At 35.2% G+C, this 21,913-nt stretch overlaps 1 protein-coding gene across 2 annotated transcripts in view; it reads right to left on the reverse strand.

Moving 5' to 3' along the window:
• Positions 1-21,913, reverse strand: part of TOGARAM1 (TOG array regulator of axonemal microtubules 1) — a 79,590-nt gene that overhangs the window by 49,620 nt on the left and 8,057 nt on the right. For both annotated transcript variants that reach the window (XM_020881394.2, XM_020881391.2), the window contains exons 2-5: positions 14,387-14,543; positions 10,901-11,035; positions 3,491-3,784; positions 1,714-1,973 (exon numbers count right to left, since the gene is read on the reverse strand). In XM_020881394.2, coding sequence (XP_020737053.2) covers positions 1,714-1,973; positions 3,491-3,784; positions 10,901-11,035; positions 14,387-14,543 — 846 coding nt within the window. The remainder of the gene's footprint in view (positions 1-1,713; positions 1,974-3,490; positions 3,785-10,900; positions 11,036-14,386; positions 14,544-21,913) is intronic.

Raw genomic sequence — 21,913 nt, forward strand, 5'->3', positions numbered from 1 at the left:
AGTAGTATCTGTTTACATGTACTAATTATAAAAAAGAAATTACCTCTTCAATTACCCACTAAAAGGATTATTTTTAAGTTATCATAAAAAAAATACAAAAATATGTAGGATCAGATGAAATTTATGAGTTACATAGGAAAGTGTCTTTTTAAAACCATCACAATATTATAATTATTCTCCAGTTAAAATTTTTAATTAAAAAAAAGTACCTCTTCTATAAGTTTCTTTTCTGTAAATAAATTCCATTTCTAGTACCATTGGAATATAACCGGAAAAACAAAAACAAAAAGAAAAAACCAAGGAAACTTAATAAGCAGTTAGAAGCTGGAATGACCAATTCATTAAGAACCAATTTTGGTTCTTTATAAGTCAGTTTTACACAGGCTTAATGTTAGCTTTTTAAATAAATACACATTAATTTTTTTTTGAGTCAACTATTAGTACCGATGCCTCAGATCTTAAAAATGGGCTAAACTAAGACCATAATAAGACCATCAAATACCATCACTGGGTGTTTCAGTTTACATATTTAATGAAAAACACTTTCAAGCCTTACATCAGACAAATTGAAATGATAAAAAGGAAGCATCTGTGAAAACAGTGCTCTAAATCCAAAGTAATAGAGCAGCCACATTCCTTCTCTGGCATAATTAATATGCATAGCTATCATGTTGGCAATACATTTTTATAGTATAAAGGGAGTTATCTAGGATTCAAAGGTGAATACAAAATATGACCTCAATTCCATAAAGATAAACTTGTACATATGCACAAGGGATATGCTCAAGAATGTTTACTGCAGCATTGTTTACAATAGCAAAAGATGAGGAATAAGCCAAAATCAATGATATGAATGTGCTGTGCTGTATTTCTGTATTACAGTTATACGTGTATGTGTGCTAAGTCACTTCAGTTGTGTATGACTCTTTGTGACCCTATGGACCGTAGCCCAGCAGGCTCCTCTGTCATGGGATTCTCCAGGCAAAAATACTGGAATGGATAGCTGTGCCCTATTCCAGGGGATCTTTCTGACCCAGGGATCGAACCTGTGTCTCTTATGTCTTCCTGCATTTTCAGATGTTCTTTACCACTAGTGTCACCTGGGAAGCTCATACATTATATATACTACACATTACAATACATATATACTATATACTATATATATTGTAATATATATTATATACATTGTAATGTCTAGTAATACATTATAAATAAATGCATCAAATATTAATATATTAACATAAAAAGTACAGAAATACATAAAACACAAATTAATGGTAATAGTGGTTGTCTCTGGTGAAGAGGAAAGAGAAACTGGATTGGGGAGGGAACTATGTTATGTTTCATTTATTTAAAAAGTAGGAAAAATATGACAAACTGTTCATTTGGGGGGGGTTAATGCATACGTGTATTGCTGTATTATTTGTATTTTTTATTTTAAAAGGAATAATATGTGTACGGAAGAAACATTGAAAGGAAAGACATTAGTGTGTTAATGATGAACTATTCGGGGTAGTGTAATTTAGTGTGATAAATTTTCTTCCTAATACTTCACTATAGTTTCCATGTTTTCTACTGTAAACACATAGAATATTTTTACAATAAGACAAGATGTTACGGGATTCAGAGTACTTGATTTTTCCTTAAATGACAGCTATTATATTATAAACAACTATAAGCATTTAGAAATTATTGAAAATATTTGGTTCTAACCTCTTCTTGATCCAAATCTTTATCCCTGATATTTAATTCTGAAAGATCAACTGTAAGATGATCTTTTTCACTCTTCCAAACGTCATCAGGCTCTTTCTTTTTGGGTCCCACTGTGCTCAGATCAGCTCTATCAGGCAAAAGGCTGATGCCCCGTGGTATGGGAGGTACAGGTTTGGTCCCATTTAGGCCTCGTCGGGAAGATGGAGATCTCACCAAAGCAGGAGTAAGTTGAACTTGAGGTTTCTCTTGAGAATTTTCTCCTGCATGGAAAAGACACATTACTTCTTTTACTTCTTTTCTTTTTTCAACTTCAAGTTGGAAAACAAGTTAGCATTAAAATCAAGAGTGTTTAGGATTAGTTGTTTTTAAATTAAAAAGCACACTATATTATATTAGAAATAAAGATTGCTACTTGAGATCAAAAACAAGAAATTGTTCCCTAACAAATATAACAAAAATGGACCACCCAGAATCCTTTCATACGAAATACAAATATTATAAAACAAGTGAAATTTTTTTTTTTTGGCCATGCTGCTCAGCTTGTAGGATTTTAGGTCCCCAAACGGGGATTGAATCCGGGCTGTCAGCAGTGAAAGCTCATAGTTCTAATCACAGGACTGCCAGGGAACTTCCTGAAATGTCTATCTTCATACACATCACCATGATTTTCATATAGTAAAGTCCATAATAACCTAGAAACATTAATGATTTGGCTTGATTTAAGCAACACTTGATGTAAGCACACTTGAATGACCACTATGTGCAAAGCAGTAACACTGGGCACTGGGGAGAACAAGTTAAACAATATTTCAGCTTTCAATACAGTATCTGATTTTGGAGGAAAGACAAATACAGAAAAAAATTAACAGAAGAAAATGAAGGCTCAATGCTAAAGGACAATAATAAAATCAGCTGACTATGCAATAAATTGATGTTATGGTTATAAACTAGAATATTCGTGCTGTGGGGTAGTTTAAAAGTGAAATATTTGACCTTAGGGGTTGGGGTTAGGGAAGCATTTGGGACATGGGACTCACCTTTCACAGACTTTCTGAAACTGAATCTGTCTTGAATAAACATACATGCTAATATTATGATTTTGGCGTGGGCTATTGTTAAGGATATTTTAGTTGATAACAAACAGTAGTGTGTGTGCGCTCAGTTGCTCAGTCATGTTTGACGCTTTATAACACCATGGACCTTAGCCTGTCAGGCTCCTCTGTCCATGGAATTTTCTAGGCAAGAATACTGGAGTGGGTTGCCATTTTCCTACTCCAGGAGATCTTCCTGAACGTGCATCTCTTGTGTCTCCTGCATTGACAGGCAGAGTCTTTACCACTGTGCCACCTGGGAAGCCCAACAAACAGTAGAAAACCCATCAAAATAATTTTGATAATAACATTCAATAAATGTTGAATACTAGACACTGAGGTAAATATATGAATAATATTTTATATTTGTAAAGCTAAAACTTGTTAGTAGGCTCTCAGACTGTTCATATTCATGTCCATTATAAAGCACTATTATTTATTTAGTTTTACAGCAGGATTCTGAAGTGGCAATACAAGAAAAAAAAAAGAAATGACAATCTTAACTGAATTTTATATTACACATTTGATCTACTGAACATTTCATTAATATTTTGCTAAATATTTACTAATTCAGAGAAATAAAATGCAATTTACAAGCTTTTAAAGATCTGACAACCCTAACTTCAAATAATTATTCAAACGTACAAATATTTGAACAAAGTATTAATTTTTACCATCACATATACCTGTAGGATCAGATGATTTTTGGCTGACAAGCTTTTTTTGTGGACTTGGCTTTGAAAGCCCTTCAAAGCTTTTAAGAGGCCAGGAACTTGAGAAATTAACGCAATTATCTTGAGACTTCTTTGGAGACACAGTAAGAGACGTGTGCTTTGGACTAGTTCGAGGGGACGAGAGAGGATAGGATGGAAGAAGGACGGCTCCTGAACTTGAATTTGGACCAGAGTATGACGAAGAACGCTCTGTTTGACCACCAAATGTTTGCTGTGTCTTACTACTGAAACATAGGCTAGCACAAACTGTAATAAGACAAAAGAGAATGTTATTTATTTATACACATCTTCTAAGAGTTTTAAGTTTTTTTGCTTTTCACATTGAAGTTTTTAATCCTATCTGGCATCCCTACTTTTGCAGGTAAAAACCTAATTTAACTTTCTTCTATAGATATACTGGAGTTCTCCCAGGGCCAGTTTTTGAGCCACCCATTCTTTTCCTTTCATCTCCCACGTGTATATTTAAGTCTATTCTTAGGTGCTTCTTATGGGTTCCATTAACCTTTTTTTCTGTTTCTACAGTAGTACCACAATGTTTTATTTATCCTCACACCGATAAGTCTCCTTCCATTTTTTTTCCAGTTTTGAGAGAGGGCTGACATACATTACTGTATAAGTTTAAGGCATACACCATGATGGTTTGACATATATATAGTAGCTGTTTAGTCTGTGAGTCATCTCCAACTCTTTGCAACCCAGGGGCTGCAGTGTGCCAGGCTTTTCTGTCCTTCACAGTCTCTTGGGAGTTTGCTCAGACACATGTCCATTGAGTCAGTGATGCCATCCAACCATGTCGTCCTCTGTCACTCCCTTCTCCTCCTGCCCTCAATCTTTCCCAGCATCAGGATGTTTTCCAATTAATCAGCTCTTTCCATTAGGTGGCCAAAGTATCGAAGCTTCGGCTTCAGCATATATAGAGAATGAAATGTATATGTATGGTGAAATGGTTAACAAGATAGGTTCAGCTAACATCTTCTAACACAGATAAAATAAAAAGAAAAGAAAAAAGGAAAAAGAACTTTCTCCTTGTGATGAGAACTCTTAGAATTTATTCTTGTAACAACTTTTCTATATGCCACACAGCAGTGTTAACTATAGTCATCATATTGTCTCCTTCCATTTTGATCCTCTTTAGAATTATCTAGGTCATCCTTGGTCCTCTGTTCTTTCATATGAGTTTTGGGGTTAGCTTGCCATGCTCCATTAAAGATCCTGTTGAGATTTTGATAGAAATGAAATTGAGTTTCCTTGTTTAAAAATATAGGATTGCAAAAAAAATGCATGATCTCTTTTAATTTATTCAGGCCTTCTTTTATGTCTCTCAAAAAAGTATTTTAGTTTTCATAATGAATGTCTTTTGTTAGGCCTCCATATAACTACAAATTTTGTTGATAACTGTAATTTCTTTCTTAAAAATCAGTTTCTGAATATTCCTGGTATCTGGGAACTTTACTCACCTTTCTGTTTGGATTTTATATCTAGCAACCTTGCTAAATCATTTATTATTTTAATAGTTTTCTGTATACCCTTCTGGATTTTTTATATAGATAATCCAAAAATGATAATAATGTCAATGATGAAAACTACAATGGCAATGATGAGAACTAATCTTTATTGAGCTAATATTCATGTGCCAGGGGTGTCCCAAGTATTTTCTATATATTAACTAATTTAATCTTCACAACAATTCTGTGGGGAAAATACCATTCCTACTTTTTGGGTTAAAAAAAAGGACAGAGTAAATTGCTAAAAATCATATACTAAGGAAATTACTGAATTCAGGCTCTCTGGCTCCAATCCTGTGCTCTAAACCACTACATTACACCATGTTTTAACTGCTTAGAAAGCTACACCTTCCAAGACTTAACCAGGAAAAAAACAGAAAATATGAACAGACCAATTACTGGTAATGAAATAGAATCAGTAATTTTAAAACTCCCAACAAACAAAAGTCCAGGACCAGATGACTTTCACAGGTGAATTTTACCAATTTACCTATCCTTTTCAAACTATTCAAAAAAAATTACAGAGGAAGGAACACTTCCATATTCATTGTATGAGGACCACAGCACTCTGGTATCATATCCAGAGGAAAACATCACACAAAAAAGAAAACTGCAGGCCAACATCACTGATAAACATAGATGTAAAAATCCTCAACAAAACACTAGTAAATCAAGTCCAACAATACATTAAAAGGTTCCTACACCATGATCAAGTGCATTTATGCCAGAGATGCTATAATTTTTCAGTATCTATAAATCAATGTGATATATACCACATAACCACATAACTTCAATAAATTGAAGAATAAAAATCATATGATCACATCAACAGATACAGAAAAAGCTCTCAATAAAACTCAGGATCCATGTATAATAAAACCTCTCCAGAAAGCGGTCACAGGGGAAACCGACCTGAACCTAACGAAGGCCACATATAACAAACACACAGCTAACACCTACTCAATAGTGAAAAGCTGAAAACATTTCCTCTAAGATTAGGAACAAGACAAAGATACATACTCTCACCACTTTTATTCAACATAGTAGTTGAAGTCTTAGCCACAGCAATGAGAGAAGGAAAAGAAATAAAAATAATCCAAATTGAAATGGAAGAAGTAAAACGGTCATTGTTTGCAGATGACATGATACTACATACAGAAAATCCTACAGACACTACCAGAAAACTACTAGTAATCATCAATGAATTCAGCAAAGTTGCAGGATACAAAATATACAGAAATTTTCTGTAATTCTATACAATAACAACAAACTATCAGGGAATTCCCTGGCAGTTCAGTGGTTAGGATTCTGTGCTTTCACTGTCAAGGGTCTGGGTTCAATCCCCAGTTGGGGAACTAAGATTACACAAGTCGTGTGGCATAGTCAAAAATAAAACAAAGCTATCAGAAAGAGAGAAAAAAAGGCAACAATCCCATTTACTATCGCATCAAAGAGAAAAAAATACCTAGAAATAAACTTACCTAAGGAGGCAAAAGACCCATACTTGTAAAATGATCAGACAATGTTGAAAGAAATTAAAGATGACACAAATAGATGGAAAGATATACTGTGTTCTTAGATAAGAAGAATTAAGATTGTTAAAATGACCACACTACCCAAGGTAATCTACAGATTCAGGGCAATCCCTATCAAGAGACCAATGGCATTTTTCACAGAACCACAACAAAAATTTTTTTAATTTGTATGGAAACACAGAAGACCCCAAATAACCAAATCAATCTTAAGAGAGAAGAACAGAGCTGGGGGAATCGTAGTGCTAAGAAAACTGGACAGTTACATGTAAAAGAACGAGATTAGAATACTTCTGTAACACCACATACAAAATATAAACTCAAAATGGATGGAAGACCTAAATGTAAGACCATATACTATAAAATCCCTAATAGAAAACATAGACAAAATACACTCTGACATAAATCACAGCCATATTTTTTTTAATCTATCTCTTAAAATATAGGAAATAAAAGCAAAAATAAACAAATGGGACTCCAAGCTTTAGTACAGCAAAGTAAACCACCAAGAGAATGAAAAACCGTGCTGCGTGCTCAGTCGCTTCAGTCGTGTCCAACTCTGCGGCTCTATGCACTGGAGCCCTCCAGGCTCTCCTGTCCATAGGGCTCTCCAGGCAAGCACACTGGAGTGGGTAACGCTTCCTCCTCCAGGGGATCTGCCGGGCCCAGGGATTGAACCCTCATATCCTGCACCTCCTGCATTGGCAGGTGCACTCTTTACCACTGAGCCTCCTCGGAAGCCTCTGCTAACATCAAGGAAATGCAAATCAAAACCACAAGGACATGTAACCCCACATCTGTCAGAATGGCTATCATCAAAAAGTACACAAATAACAAATGTTGGCAGTGATGTGAAGAAAAAGGTACCCTCAGACAATGTTGGTGGGAACGTAAATTGGTGCAGCCACTGAGGAAAACAGTACAGAGGTGTCTCAAAAAACTACAAACAGAACCATAATATGACCCAGCAATTCCATTTCTGGGTATATATTGGGGAAAAAAAAAAAAACCACAACACTAATTCAAAAGGATACATGCACCCCAATGTCCACAGCAGCGTAATTCACAATAGCCAAGATATGGAAGCAACCTAAGTGTCTCTCAACAGATGAATTGTTAAAGAAGATGTGGTGTATATTATCAGTGGAATACTACTCAGCCATAAAACAGAATAAAAGTGTGCCATTTGGTGCAACATGGATGGACTTGGAGGCTATATTATGCTAACTGAAGTAAGTCAGACAGAAAAATAAATACTACTTGATATTACCCCCTTCATGGACCACAGCCTTGTTGTGGCAAAGGGGCTTGCATAACTCAATGAAGCTATGAGCTATGCTGTGCAAAGTCATCCTAGACAAAATGGTTATAGTGAAGAGTTCTGACAAAACGTGGTCCACTGGAGGAAAGAATGGCAAGCCACTCCAGTGTTCTTGCTGCAAGGACCCCATGAACAGTATCAAAAGGCAAAAAGATACGACACTGGAAGATAAGCCCTCTAGGTTGGAAGGTATCCAATACACTACTGAGAAAGAACAAATGGCAATTACTAACAGTTCCAGAAGAATGAAGCAGATAGGCTGAAGCAGAAATGACAGAGACATCGCTTTGCTGACAAAGATTCATATCGTCAAAATACAGTCAGGTATAGATGTGACAGCTGGACTATCAAGAAGGCTGAGCACCAAAGAACTGAAGCTTTCGAATTTTGGTGCTGGAGAAGACTCTCGAGAGTCCCTTGGACTGTAAGGAGATCAAACTAGTTAATCCTAAAGGAAATCAACTCTAAATATTCATTGGAAGGACTGTTGCTGAAGCTGAAGCTCCAATACTTTGGCCACCTGATGTGTAGAGCCAACTCATTGGAAAAGACTCTGATGCTGGGAAAGATGGAAGGCAAAAGGAGAAAGGCGTGGCAGAGGATGAGATGGTTGGATGGCATCACTGACTCAATGGGCATGAATCTGAGCAAACTTCATGAGATAGTGAAGACAGGGGAGCCTGGCATGCTGCAGTCCACGAGGTTGCAAAGAGTCAGACACTCAGCGACTGAAAAGCAACAATATATATCACATATATGAATCTAAAAAATACAACAAACTAGTGAAGATAGTAAAAAAAAAAATCAGACTCACAGATATAGAGAACAAACTAATGATTACAAGTAGGGAGAGAGGTGGGGGGAGGGGCAACATGGGGGAGGGGCAATATAGGGTTGGGGAATAAGAGACAGGATATAAAATAAGAGATAAGATATAAAACTATTTTATATAAAATAAGCTACAAGGATATATTTTACAACACAAAGAATATAGCCATTATTTTATAACTATAAATGGGATATAACTTTAAAAATTGTGAATCACTACATTGTACACGTTTAACTTAAATAATACTATAAATCAACTACACTTCAACTTTAAAAAAGGCAATCTGTAATTTTTTTAGAGGTTCCTTCCAATTTTCTTTATATCTTTTTGAAGAGTTTCCAAGACAACAGACCTAGCTTATTATATAACAGAACATTTTTCTGAAGACATAAATGACTAAGTGTGTGTTAATCACTCAGTCTTATCCAATCTTTGTGACCCCAGGCTCCTCTGTCCATGAAATTCTCTAGGCAAGAATACTGAAGTGGGTTGCCATTTCCTTCTCCAGGGGATCTTTCCCACCCTGGGATTGAACCTGGGTCTCCTGCATTGCAGGCAGATTATTTACCATCTGAGCCACAAGGGAAGCCATGTATGTATGACTTATATTGTTTGACTATGTATGTCATATACTATTTACTTTTAATTCATATCTAACATGCTTAGGACCTCTACCTCTACCTAAACCTTATAGGAGACTTAAATGGTCACAAATTTATATATACAACCTACTAGTAAGTTAAATCTTGACTTTAGAAAAACATAATATTCCTTTAGTAGCTGCTCTAATAGGTATTCTGAGAGGTTACCAAAACCAAAGACACTCTGAAGATCTGATTAAACACTGACAATGAAGGTTGTCTACAAAGGTAACATAAGCATTCAGGGACATCTGGAAACAGAAGAGACGAAGCAACACAGAGAAGCCTCTCTATTTCTACTAATCAGCAGTCTCAAAGGTATCCTGTCCAGACTTGGGGAAAAAATCTCTATCATTAAGAAAGATAAACTAAAAAAGAGAGATAAACTATCTTAGTGTGAATAACACCATAAAGAAAAACTTTATGTAGTCATGCGGTCCTTTGGAGTGGGTAGAAGAAAGGGTGGCTAAAGTGGAAGTGCTATATTAACTCCATCTTCTTTACTAATTTCAAATAAGCATTGTTTTTTCATCAATAAATACAGACAGACACTCATCCCGATCACTCAGAAAATTTTAGTAAAGGATATACAACAACAAAATATCTTCAAAATTTCTGAGTTTATCCTATTTCTAAGTAATAACTGATATACCTATTAACTAGCATAGACATGGAAGACATGCCTTCAAATTCAAAATTCATATGTCTGACAGCCAGCCTCAAACTCTCCCTCGTGTTCTATCTTATGAATATGTAAGATATCTAAAATGATAGCTAGTTAAGCAGTCATGGGTCCTAATAGGAGACATAATAAATTCTAAATAGCTTTAAAATTTAAAACTGTTATGGACGCATGTATATGGAATTTAGAAAGATGGTAACGATAACCCTATATGCGAGACAGCAAAGGAGACACAGATGTATAGAACAGTCATTCGGACTCTGTGGGAGAAGGCGAGGGTGGGATGATCTGAGAGAATAGCATTGAAACATGTATATTACCATATGTGAAACAGATCGCCAGTCCAGGTTTGATGCATGAGACAGGGTGCTCAGGGCTGGTGCACTGGGAAGACCCTGAGGGGTGGGATGGGGAGGGAGGTGGGAGGGGGGATCAAGATGGGGAACACATGTACGCCCAGGGCTGATTCATGTCAATGTACGGCAAAAACCACTACAATATTGTAAAGTAATTAGCCTCCAATTAAAATAAATAAATTTAAAAAAAACATTATGGAAAATAACTGTCTTCTGCTACTATAGTACTCCTTATGGGATAATTTTATTTTTAATTTCTTGGTATGAAAATGTTCATCTCTACCGTGAGTTTCTAAAGTCTCTAATTAGTCATATTTATATCAAGAGTACTAAACCTAACATTTCAGTTTAATAGTTATGAAAAATTTGATTAAAATTATTGTTAAAAACAAAACATCCTTTTCTGTAGTAAGTATAATTATACAAAATAACAGATTTGGAAACCCCACAAAATATTTATAAATCATTTATATTCAAATAAAGTTGGAATTTAAACCTTTATCTTGATGACTGTTAGTTGTTCCCAGGTACTGTAAGTCAGAATCCACACTGCCAGTTTTACCACATATCTGTGAAAATCCAAGTTGTCCACATTTCCCAGAGAGATTTGTCTGATGAGTCCCACTAGTGCCTTTGGAAGGAGAAGAAAAACATAAAATCAAAATTTTACTTCATGAACACAACTAATTTCACAAATGTTGGTGTCCTTTGTGTGGGAATAAATTTAAGAGTATACGTACATTAAGCCAGGCAGGCAAGAAAGATTTGCGTGCAATTAGATTTGCTGTTGGCAGATCTGATTAGTGACAGGGGTTAAAGGAGAAGACAGACTGGTCAGGTATAGAGAAAAGAAAAATATGTTGAAAAATATATACAAAGGCAGTTTCTTCCTAGATGTTCCCCTCTCTCACCATGGAAGGTTTCTCTGGACCTCAATTACCTTCTTCCCAGGATTTGTAGTAAATTTACACTCTACTCAAAAGGTCTACTGCGGGACTCTTTTTCTTTCTTTCCCAACATGTAACACATATTCACGTACTTTCCAAGCTTACCCAGGCATATTTTCCAGATCCCTTCCCTCCCGCCTGTGACTCCTGAAGGTTACTCCTGGGCAGGGGAATAAGTCTGAAGGAAAAAAGGTGATATTGACCTCTCTGATGTTTAGTTAATTCTCTATATAAAATTCCTTGTATGTAGTTCTAAAATTCTGATTTTTATAATTCTGTGATTTCAAGCCCCTTTATCCAGCATGAACTGGATGTCTGCTAAGTTAATTCTTTACTCTATACTCTGGTTATGCGAGAGTTGGACTATAAAGAAAGTTGAGCACCGAAGAATTGATGCTTTTGAACTGCTGTGTTGGAGAAGACTCTTGAGAGTCTCTTGGACTGCAAGAAGATCCAACCAGTCAATCCTAAAGGAAATCAGTCCTGACTATTCATTGGCAGGACTGATGCTGAAGCTGAAACTTTGGCTATCTGATCTGAAGAACTGACTCATTGGAAAAGACCCTGATGCTGGGAAAGATTGAAGGCAGGAGGAGAAGGGGATGGCAGAGGATGAGATGGTTGGATGGCATCACCGATTCAATGGACATGAGTTTGAGCAAGCTCTGGGAGTTGGTGATGGACAGTGAAGCCTGGCATGATGCAGTTCATGTGGTCACAAAGAGTTGGACACGACTGAGCGACTGAACTGAATTAAATACTCTGGTTATACTTTCTCCCTAAATCTGGCCTCACTACCAACCACAAACCCTCCCACAAACCCTTTTCTTCTCTAAAGTTCAGCTCAAGTTCAACCTCTTTCTTGGAGTTATCATAAACCACTTCAATACCTATGATCTCTTCCTTTTTTGAATTGCTATAGTACTTATAATTTATATCATTCAATCTAACATTAAGTTACATGCTGTCTTATTCTCTATTTAAAATCTGTACAGTTAGGTAAGAAATTTTAGATGATACAAAAAACACAGGCTTTATAAAAATCCCAAGCAATGCTTCAAACGTAACTGGATATATTCTTGCATTTCTTTTTCTCTATCAAATAGACACTCAACTACACAATCATTGTAAGACCTCGTTTTTATATGAAAATATTATGGAATTTTATTGCATAAAGATCTATAAAATCTCCTAGGGTAACAATGTTTTCTAAATATTGTGTCATAGCCAATAAATTTCAATAACTGGTATCACTAGGATCTTAAGTAAAAGACAAACTCAATCTTTATCTCATACTACACTTTCCACTCCTAAATGATTTCCTTTTGTCAACACATTACCATTTTCTAATTACCTAGGTGCTAAGTCTAGAAATCTTTCTCTACTCCCCTTTTTCCTATTTTGTGTCATCATCATATTTTTCTGATTATTCATTTCTATTTAATCTGTAAACAACCTTGTCACCCTAGTTGCTTTGTTCTTTAACGAAACAAGTCTCCATTAGCTCCCTATAGCTTACAAGTACTAGCTCAAATTTTTGAATCGAGCACACAAGGGTTCCCCATATTCCAATTTCTCTTTGACCACCTAAAATGAATCTTACCTTTAGACTGCTGTCAGAAATCTCAAGCCCATTCTTAATGTGAGGCTTTGCTCTCCTCATACCTCCCCTTAACATCTGGAATCATACATATATCCCCAAAAGATGCAGCTCAAGTATTATCTCTTCTTTAATGATTTTTCTAACTGATAAGGCCCGTGACAGTGACAATGTCCTCAGAATAATATAATATTTACTTTCTATAACACGTATTTTAGGCAACTAAACATCTTCCCAGTTGCTCTGGCCAGAGCTCTTTCACCCTCCCTCTCACACTCCTACACAACACATGAGCAAATCACAGTAACTGTACCTTTGACTTATACTCAGAATCCAATCACTTTTCACTATAATCACTGCTGCATTGGTTAAAACTTCCATTGACTCCAGCCTGGATCATAATCGACTCCGTGTTTTTTTTCCTTGCCTGAATTAATCTATTTCAAATGTAACATCCCCCAAGTCTGGAAAGCAAGCCAATTGATGTTACTTCTTTCCTCAAAATATTCTTCAATATTTTGAAGACCATTCAACAGCTTATTAGGCCTTAAATAGGAACCCATATTATTCTCTTCAATTTAATTTTCTACTTTTCTTCCCCTTACTCATTTCATTCCAAATTTATTAGCTTCTTCGATCTATCTCAAATATGTCCTGTACTCTGCGCTAACTGTTCCCTCTTTTCGGAATCATTTGCTGTTCTCTCATGGTATCTATGTGGTTTGCTCCAAATATTCCCTTCTCAATATGGCCTTCTTTCATCACACTATTTAAAATAGGCCCTCCTCTATATTCCTCTTCTGTGCTTATTTTTTTTCAAAGCATTTATCACCATCTAATTTATTCTGCTTTGCATTTACTTAATGTTTGCTTTGTCCCAACTAGAATGTAAGATCTATTAGGCAGAAAGTTTTCCCTATTTTGTTGATTGCTATATCCCCAGATTCCACAGTGGTTCATTGGTAAAAAAATCTGCCTGCCAAGCAGGAGACACAGGTTCAATCCCTGGGTTGGGAAGATCCCTTGGAGAAGGAAATGGCAAACTATTCCAGTATTCTTGCCTAGGAAATCCTATGGACAGAGAAGCCTGGTGGGCTACAGTCCATGGACAACAGCAAATATACCCAGTACTTAGAAAAGTATCTGCACATACTTAGAAACATATCTGTACACAGGATATACTCAGTAAACATGGGTTGTTGATGAAGCAAATATTGCCTTACATTAATACCCAAAAGGCTTCAATGAGAAACCCTCCCAGGATCTTATGAGACGATTGGGTCGAACTGTCCATTCTTATCAGGTCTTTAACAAATATTACTGAATTTGAACTGTCTACCAGATTATAAGTTCTAAGAGGTTCTGAATGACCTGTGAAGATTAGAGAAATCTTTAACTTAGTTCAACATGTTCATTACCTGCAACTTTCACTTACCAGCAGCACACATAGGAAGAGAATCTGGGTTAAATTCCCGACTATTCTGAAATAAGTTTCTTGACACTCTTTTTCTGCTAAAACATAAATCATCGTTGACTGGCATTCCTTGAGATGGCTTTAATTTTGGAGATGGAATGAAATCATATGCTGTAAACTATAAAAACGGAATAACAAATTAGCAAATGTAGTTAAGTCTACTTGGTAATGAATATGATGGAATAATTTAGACCTAATTATGAAATTCAGATTAAAAGAAAAAATTAATAAATGTATCAAATATACAATGATACAAATAAACATCCACATATAGTACACTAGCAGTATTTTTTCATGCTATGATATAAATGCTAATTTTTTTTCCTTTCTTAAACCTTACCGCAAACGTTTTCTGTACCTTACCTTCCTAGAGTACACAACTGATAGCTAGGAAGGAAAGAATGCAAATGACAAAAAGAGTGAAATGATGACTTGAATAAAGGAAAGAACATTTCTGATCCAGCAGCATGGCCTGTCACACTATGCCATCTTTGAGCAGTGGACAATAAATGCTAGTTGAAGGCCACTGAACCAGCAAGCATCCCACTTTACTCTTCTTACTGAGGCAAATTTACTATCCATCATCTGCAGCCCAAATGTAAATGTAATCTATATCATGGTTCCCTTAGGAGATTTTTATGAGAGGTCTTTTAGTTAAAACCAAAATCATAATACTTTATATATGCTTAGTACTTTATAATTTCCAACTCCTTTTCCACATACCCAGTTTGATCTGTAAGGTACAAGAGTGCCAGAATAAAATTCTGAAACTCGACCTAATCATAGTTAAAGAACTACGTAAAAGCATGATTCAAGTGTTAAGAATCCTTCACCAATGATGGCCTCGATTGTTCTGGATCATTTCACACTGATCATGGCTACAGAACATTTTAAAGACTGAGTGAACAGACAAGAAATTTTATTTACTGTCCTTATATTTATTTGGAGCTTAAAGACGCAATCAAATCTACACATGCAGTGAACTGTAAATCTTCTCAGGTATCCTTAGCAAACTTTGTAAATTGTCAAATAGAAACGAAATACAATAAAATTACAGATACATCTATTTGAAAACTTCTAAGCTACTTGACTATTACAAGATTAAGATTATCAAAGATAACAAGTAACTTGTTATTCCTCATCAAATTTTGTGAGAAAACTGTTAACTCGTTCAAAAATTAACCCCCCAAATACTAGTGAGAAGTAATGAATGCTTCAGCTGAAAAAGGCCTGACTTTACTTTCTCAAAATCCAATATTATAATTTCTGAGACTGATTACAGGCTTCCCTGCGAGCACAGTGGTAAAGAATGCACCTGCAGTGTAGGAGACATGGGTTCAATCTCCGGTTTGGGAAGATCCTCTGAAGAAGGAAATGGTAACCCACTCCAGTATCCCAGCTTGGGAAATCCCATGGACAGAGGAGCCTGGTGGGCTATAATCCGGCAGGGTTGCAAAGAGTCAGACATGACTTAGTGACTAAACAACAATGATGACTGATTTTATAGTAGTCAGTAGGAAAAGAAGGGAGCCTCCTAACCCAGGGATCGAACTCAGGTCTCCTGCATTGCAGGCGGATTCCTTACCAGCTGAGTCACCAGGGGAGCCCATGAAAAGGACACAACAGAATAAAAATGAAACCAACCACAGTCAACTTTTGATTAGATACATTAAAAGAAAATATACCAACCCAGTTAATATCATGAGTAATCCAGGAATAATTCTCCAGTACAGAATGCATTTACATTAGATTTACTCTGCAATTAATCTCTTTTTTAAAAACCTTTTTTATATTGGAGTATAGTCAATTAACAAGGTTGTGATAGTTTCAGGTGGACAGTAAAGGGATGCAGCCATACAAATAATATATCCATTCTCCGCTTAACTCCCCTCCCATCCAGTAATTAATTTCTACTTAGAGAAGAAAACATTAGAATGTATGACAGTGATATACAACAACTAGTGATAGTGGTAATGAGGGTGGACATAAAGTGGGTAGCAGCAGCAGTGGAGAATATATCTGCTAGTGTGGCATTTTCCAGAGTTTAGGAGCAGTCAGTCAGGAATTACACTCTTCTGTAGAAAAATCTGTAAATATTTGAAAGCAGACTGTAGGACATACCAATTATTATTAACATGAGAGGTTCTTAATGGTCTTTCTCAAAAGTAGGTAAATTATTTTCATCAGGATAAGCTTTGATGGGACTAAACAATAAACAAGGGAAAAGGAATGAGTTAGCATAAATGGGAAAAGTACACATATAGTTTGCAAAAGTTCTGAGCTAAATTTACAAAATATGAAGCAGTCTGTTTAGAGGATCTTATGACGCTTAGAAAGACAGAACTGAGTTTTCAGTGTTTGAAGTTAATGTCTTAAAATATAATTCATTTAATTCCTTGTAGGAAAGGAAAGTGTTATAAAAGGCGAGTTTCACATTTAATATTAACAATGATTTGAAATTCACATAGTCTAATCTACTATTTTAATCTCGCTATTTACTAACTCTTAACCTTTGGACTTGACTCCTAATATATTTTTCATAAAAACATTTCTTTGACCTAACACATCTTAGTTCAGTTTTTGGCAAGGAGTGTTAAGGACATCACAAAAATAGTTTCAATTCTACCTTGGTATAGATAGTAGCAAATGATTAGGATAACACCTTTTAATAGCTAACTCTCTCAGAAACCACCTACACTCCTGCCTTTATTGAGCTCATACTAAATTTATCTTAATCTCCAGCCTCCAGTTTTTGGACCTTCATTTTCTACTGGTTCTTTCTGGTTTTACCTGGACTTCAACCTTGCCTCTTAATGATAGCCATTAAAAAAAGTTTATTCCAATTACCTTCCAGTTACCTCCAAAATCACTTTCTGAAACATCTTTGTATGCTTTTTCAAATCATTTTCTATGTAAATTTTAAGAAAGCATAGTTGTGATACCATATACAACAACTTTTATCTCCTACTTTTGCATATTCAAGGAAAAACACAGACTGTGTGTTTAATTAATGACCTTGGTTATTAGGTTAAAGAACAAGGAAAAAAATGTTCATAAACTTAAAAATTTTTAATATATGGCATGTACTTGTACAGAAAAATTCTACTTAAGATGGTTCTTTGGACAAATCAGACTCATTAGAAGGCAGCTATTTTTTTTGCCCATATTTTATCACCATGTAAAAATAATAGTATAATTGTTTGTGCAAATTTGAACTTATTGTCTCAGGAAACACCTAATTAACTCAAATTTCCTCTATTGGTTTCACTGGTTGGATACCTGAACATTACTCCTTTTCAAAATATAAAATTGAGATATCACATGTTCAATTAAATTTCATAACAGATAATATCTTTATTAACAGGGATCAATTTTTATAATGCCATAAATCTTATAATGCTTAATATGTTATTTATAATTTCCAGACTCTTAATTAAGATTTTAGACTAATATAAAATTGAATGAAAAAAATTAAACTATCAAATATAGTTGATAGGTTCGTATAGTCAAAATGGTTTTTCCAGTGGTCATGTATGGATATGAGAGTTGGACCATAAAGCAATCTGAGTGCCGAAGAATTGATGCTTTGGAACTGTGGTGTTGGAGAAGACTCTTGAGAGTCCCTTGGACTGTAAGGAGATCAACCCAGTCAATCCTAAAGGGAATCAGTCCTGAATATTCATTGGGAGGACTGATGCTGAAGCTGAAACTCCAATACTTTGGTTACCTGATGTGAAGAACTGACTCATTGGAAAAGACCCTGATGCTGGTAAAGACTGAAGGCAGGAGAAGAAGGGGATGACAGAGGATGAGATGGTTGGATGGCATCACTGACTCGATGGACATGAGTCTGAGCAAGCTCTGGGAGTTGATGATGGATGGGGACGCCTGGCGTGCTGCAGTCCAGGGGATCGCAAAGAGCCAGATACAAATGAGCAACTGAACTGAACTGATGGCTGATTTACAATATTGTGTTAATTTCTGCTGTATGGCAAAGTGACTTGATTATATGTATGTATTCTTTTTCATATTCTTTTCCATTATGGTTTATCACAGGATATTAAATATAGTTCTCTGTGTTAAATATGTTTTTAATTTACCCTTGTCTGTTATACATTGTAGGATAACCAGCAACAAACAGGTTTAAAGGATATACAAAAGCCTCTGGATGATGACAAATACATGTTTTTTTCTGTCACTTAAACCATTATAAAAAGGACATATATAGTCACGAAAAGAATGAAAAACAACTCTTGGTTACATGAATTTTGACTTTTTGCCTGTCAGGAAACAAAAGTTGGTATCTTCGGGTGCAGTTATATTTAATATATATAACTGACACTGCCTTAGGTTAAAAAGTTACAGGGAAATAAAAGGAGGTACCCAAAGAAATGCGTATGTTTTCTTCATTTATCATGATAATTGCTATGGTTTTTTTAGATCATAAAATCAATATAATGTATACATGATCTTATATAATATTCTTTTTAAGGTTTAGTTTTCAAAACTTATTTTAAAATTACTTTTAAATTTTTAAATAGATCTGAGAATAGATATGCTTTTGGATTGCTCTTAATTTTGACAAGTACTAAAAATAAGTTTTTCAGGAATTCCCTGGTAGCCCAGTGGTTAGGACTCAGTGCTTTCACTGCCCTGGGCCAAGGTTCAATCCCTAGTCAGGGAACTAAGATCTTGCAAGCTGTGTGGTACAATCAATAACAACAACAACATAAATAAATAAACAGAAAAAAGTTTTTCAAATACTTCAGACATCTTGATAAAATTTTAAGAAGAAAAATAATGATTACATATTGGAAACAATCTAACATCTGCACTGATATTAGATATATTTTCAGGACTGTTCATGATTTTGACATGTTTTAAAACTAAAGGTTTTTCTCTTTTAGATACTCCAATCATATTTCTAAAAGAACAGGGAAGGAGGGAATATATATGTACCTATGTCTGATTCATGCTGAGGTTTGACAGAAAACAACAAACTTCTGTAAAGCCATTTTCCTTCAATTAAAAAATATATAAAAAACAAACAAACAAAAACTACTTGCTGGAAACAATGTACTATCCAAGGAAATTTCAATTTTTAGGATTAAGTTCACACCAAACACATTACTGCAACTTGGTGATTTGGGATTTTTCTATTACCTTTAAATTTGTCACATTAAGTATTCTAAATCTTTCCCACATTCTTCAAATGTCTGATTCTCATTTTCCATTCTCAGCTTGGCTCTTCATTTACAAGATTATGGAAGCCTAATACTTTAGCCCTGCCCTTAAAATGTGACTCACCAATCAGCAGCATGAGCAACAACCAGAAGCTTAGCAGACATGTAGTCTCAGAATTCCTCTCCAGACAAACTGAAACAGAATCTGTACTTTAACCAGACCCTGAGGGAATTTTTATCGACATTAAAATTTGATAAGCACTATTCCAGAGCTCATTGTCTTCAATGTCCAGAGCTCCATTCTTCTGGTTAAAAAAAACAACTGCCGACTCAAAAGTTTTTCTGAATCGTAAGTTATCTTCCTTTTATTTTTTTCCTCCAGTTCCAGAAGAAAAAAGACTTCTGCCTCTGTTCCAAAGATAAACCTCTCTATATAACCGTGTTCTTTTTTTTTTATATAACCATGTTCTTGATTCATTCAGTATATAATGACATTAATTCCTTGCCTTTCCCTCTCAATTTGATTCTCAACTATGATTAGAGAGATCAAATCATATATTCCTTGGAATTCTAAGGTCTACCACAGTACAGAGTAGGTATGGTGAAGTCACCAGTGGCTCTTTGCTACTTTTAAATGAGGTGGTTCCTATTTAAAAATAAAATATAGTGATAACTCATCCTGCTACATCCTACTACATCTTGCTTGGTCTTGTCTTTCACCCTCAAACCCTGAGATTCTATTTTCTCACTTAGATATTTGTGGATACTGATTGTAGACACAGCACTGTTAGTACTGTTACTTAAACAAACAAACAACTGTCATTATCAACACAGTGCTTACCATCACTTAAGAGAAAGAAGCCATGGTTCACATGGGCTAAATACCAAAAGAAGAAAAAAATGCTAGGCAGTGCTTTTAAGAGTAATCTATAAGCTTGAACTTGGCTCCACACTTAGTGGATGACCAAAAAGATGCTTAATAAATGTTTACTGCTAGTATTTTATTATCAGTTCATCTCTTAAACTTATAAATTTAGTCTCTAAAACCACTTTTTTCCATGTCTCACTGACTTTTCAGTAACCATGTTTTCTACCTTTAAAAAGCTATAGAACCTAATAACTACATACAAGTGAAGCAAGTATGTTCTTTACTTTTCAGTCTAGGTTACCATGACTCTTAACTCATTGTAGAGAAATCTGTTAAGAAAAATAAAGCTAACATGGTGGCCAGGTAGTGATGGCTGATTATTGGACCCCACTAACCTATTAAAATAGTCCTAAAAGCACAGAAAGAGATTCAAAGCTAGAATACCACAAGAATCTGCTTATCATAGTATATGTCAGGGCATAAAAATAGTTAACTAAATGGTGGAAACAAAATTAAAACGTATAAATATTCAAAAGTAAGAACAACTAAACCAACTGATACTATACAATCTAACATGAAATAGCTATTAAAGATCCTACTATAGATTATTTGATGTCAAAGAAAAAAATTCATGATAAAGTGAAAGACAGAGACGTTCATGTATGGAAAAAATAACATCATTAGTATACACAAATTGAAATGACACTTGAAGACGAGGCAACAAAATGTTCACTGAGTACTTTTCTCAGTAGTGAGACTGCTGAAAATCTTAAGTTTCGTCTTTGTGCCTTTCTATATTTTCCAAATTTTCTATAATAAGCACATACAACTTTTAATAATCAGATGAATTATTAGGAGGAAATTAAGAAAGATAAAATTATGAGAAAAGTATCTCCTAAAATTATTTTACAAGTAGCAAACCGATATATAAGAATAAATCATGCTTTTTCAGATTTCATTCTCCTCAAAAATCTCTCCTGCCTTTAACAGCAATGATGTGCTTCCTGAAACTCTTTTTACTTCACTTCTAAAACCTTTGTTCTTCCTTGATTCTCTTCCAACTCTTAGGCACTCTTTCTCTTTACCTTGTTTGGTTCTGTCTCCTACTGCTCTTCCCTAAATGGGGCTGTATGCGGAGACTGAGTCTTAAGCACTATGCTCTTGTTCTGAGAACTCCTCAAATCTCACAGTTTCAACAAATTACTTCTCATTATGTGACTTCCGAGTTCTACATCCTAGTTCTTTCTTTGTCTCTTAAATAGCGGTCTTCTACAAATTCAACTAAGTGTTCTTCCACTATCTAAAACTTATTTTCCCCTCAAATTAACTTCCCTTGTTGGGTCTTTATTATTCGTGGATTTATTATGTATTTTTGTCACTTCATTCAGATGAGATCGGGCGTGTTCAGGGTGGTATGGCCGTAGACTGTCACTTCAT

The sequence above is a fragment of the Odocoileus virginianus genome, chromosome 16, assembly GCF_023699985.2.
Source record: "Odocoileus virginianus isolate 20LAN1187 ecotype Illinois chromosome 16, Ovbor_1.2, whole genome shotgun sequence".
In the NCBI taxonomy this organism is placed as follows: Eukaryota; Metazoa; Chordata; class Mammalia; order Artiodactyla; family Cervidae; genus Odocoileus; species Odocoileus virginianus.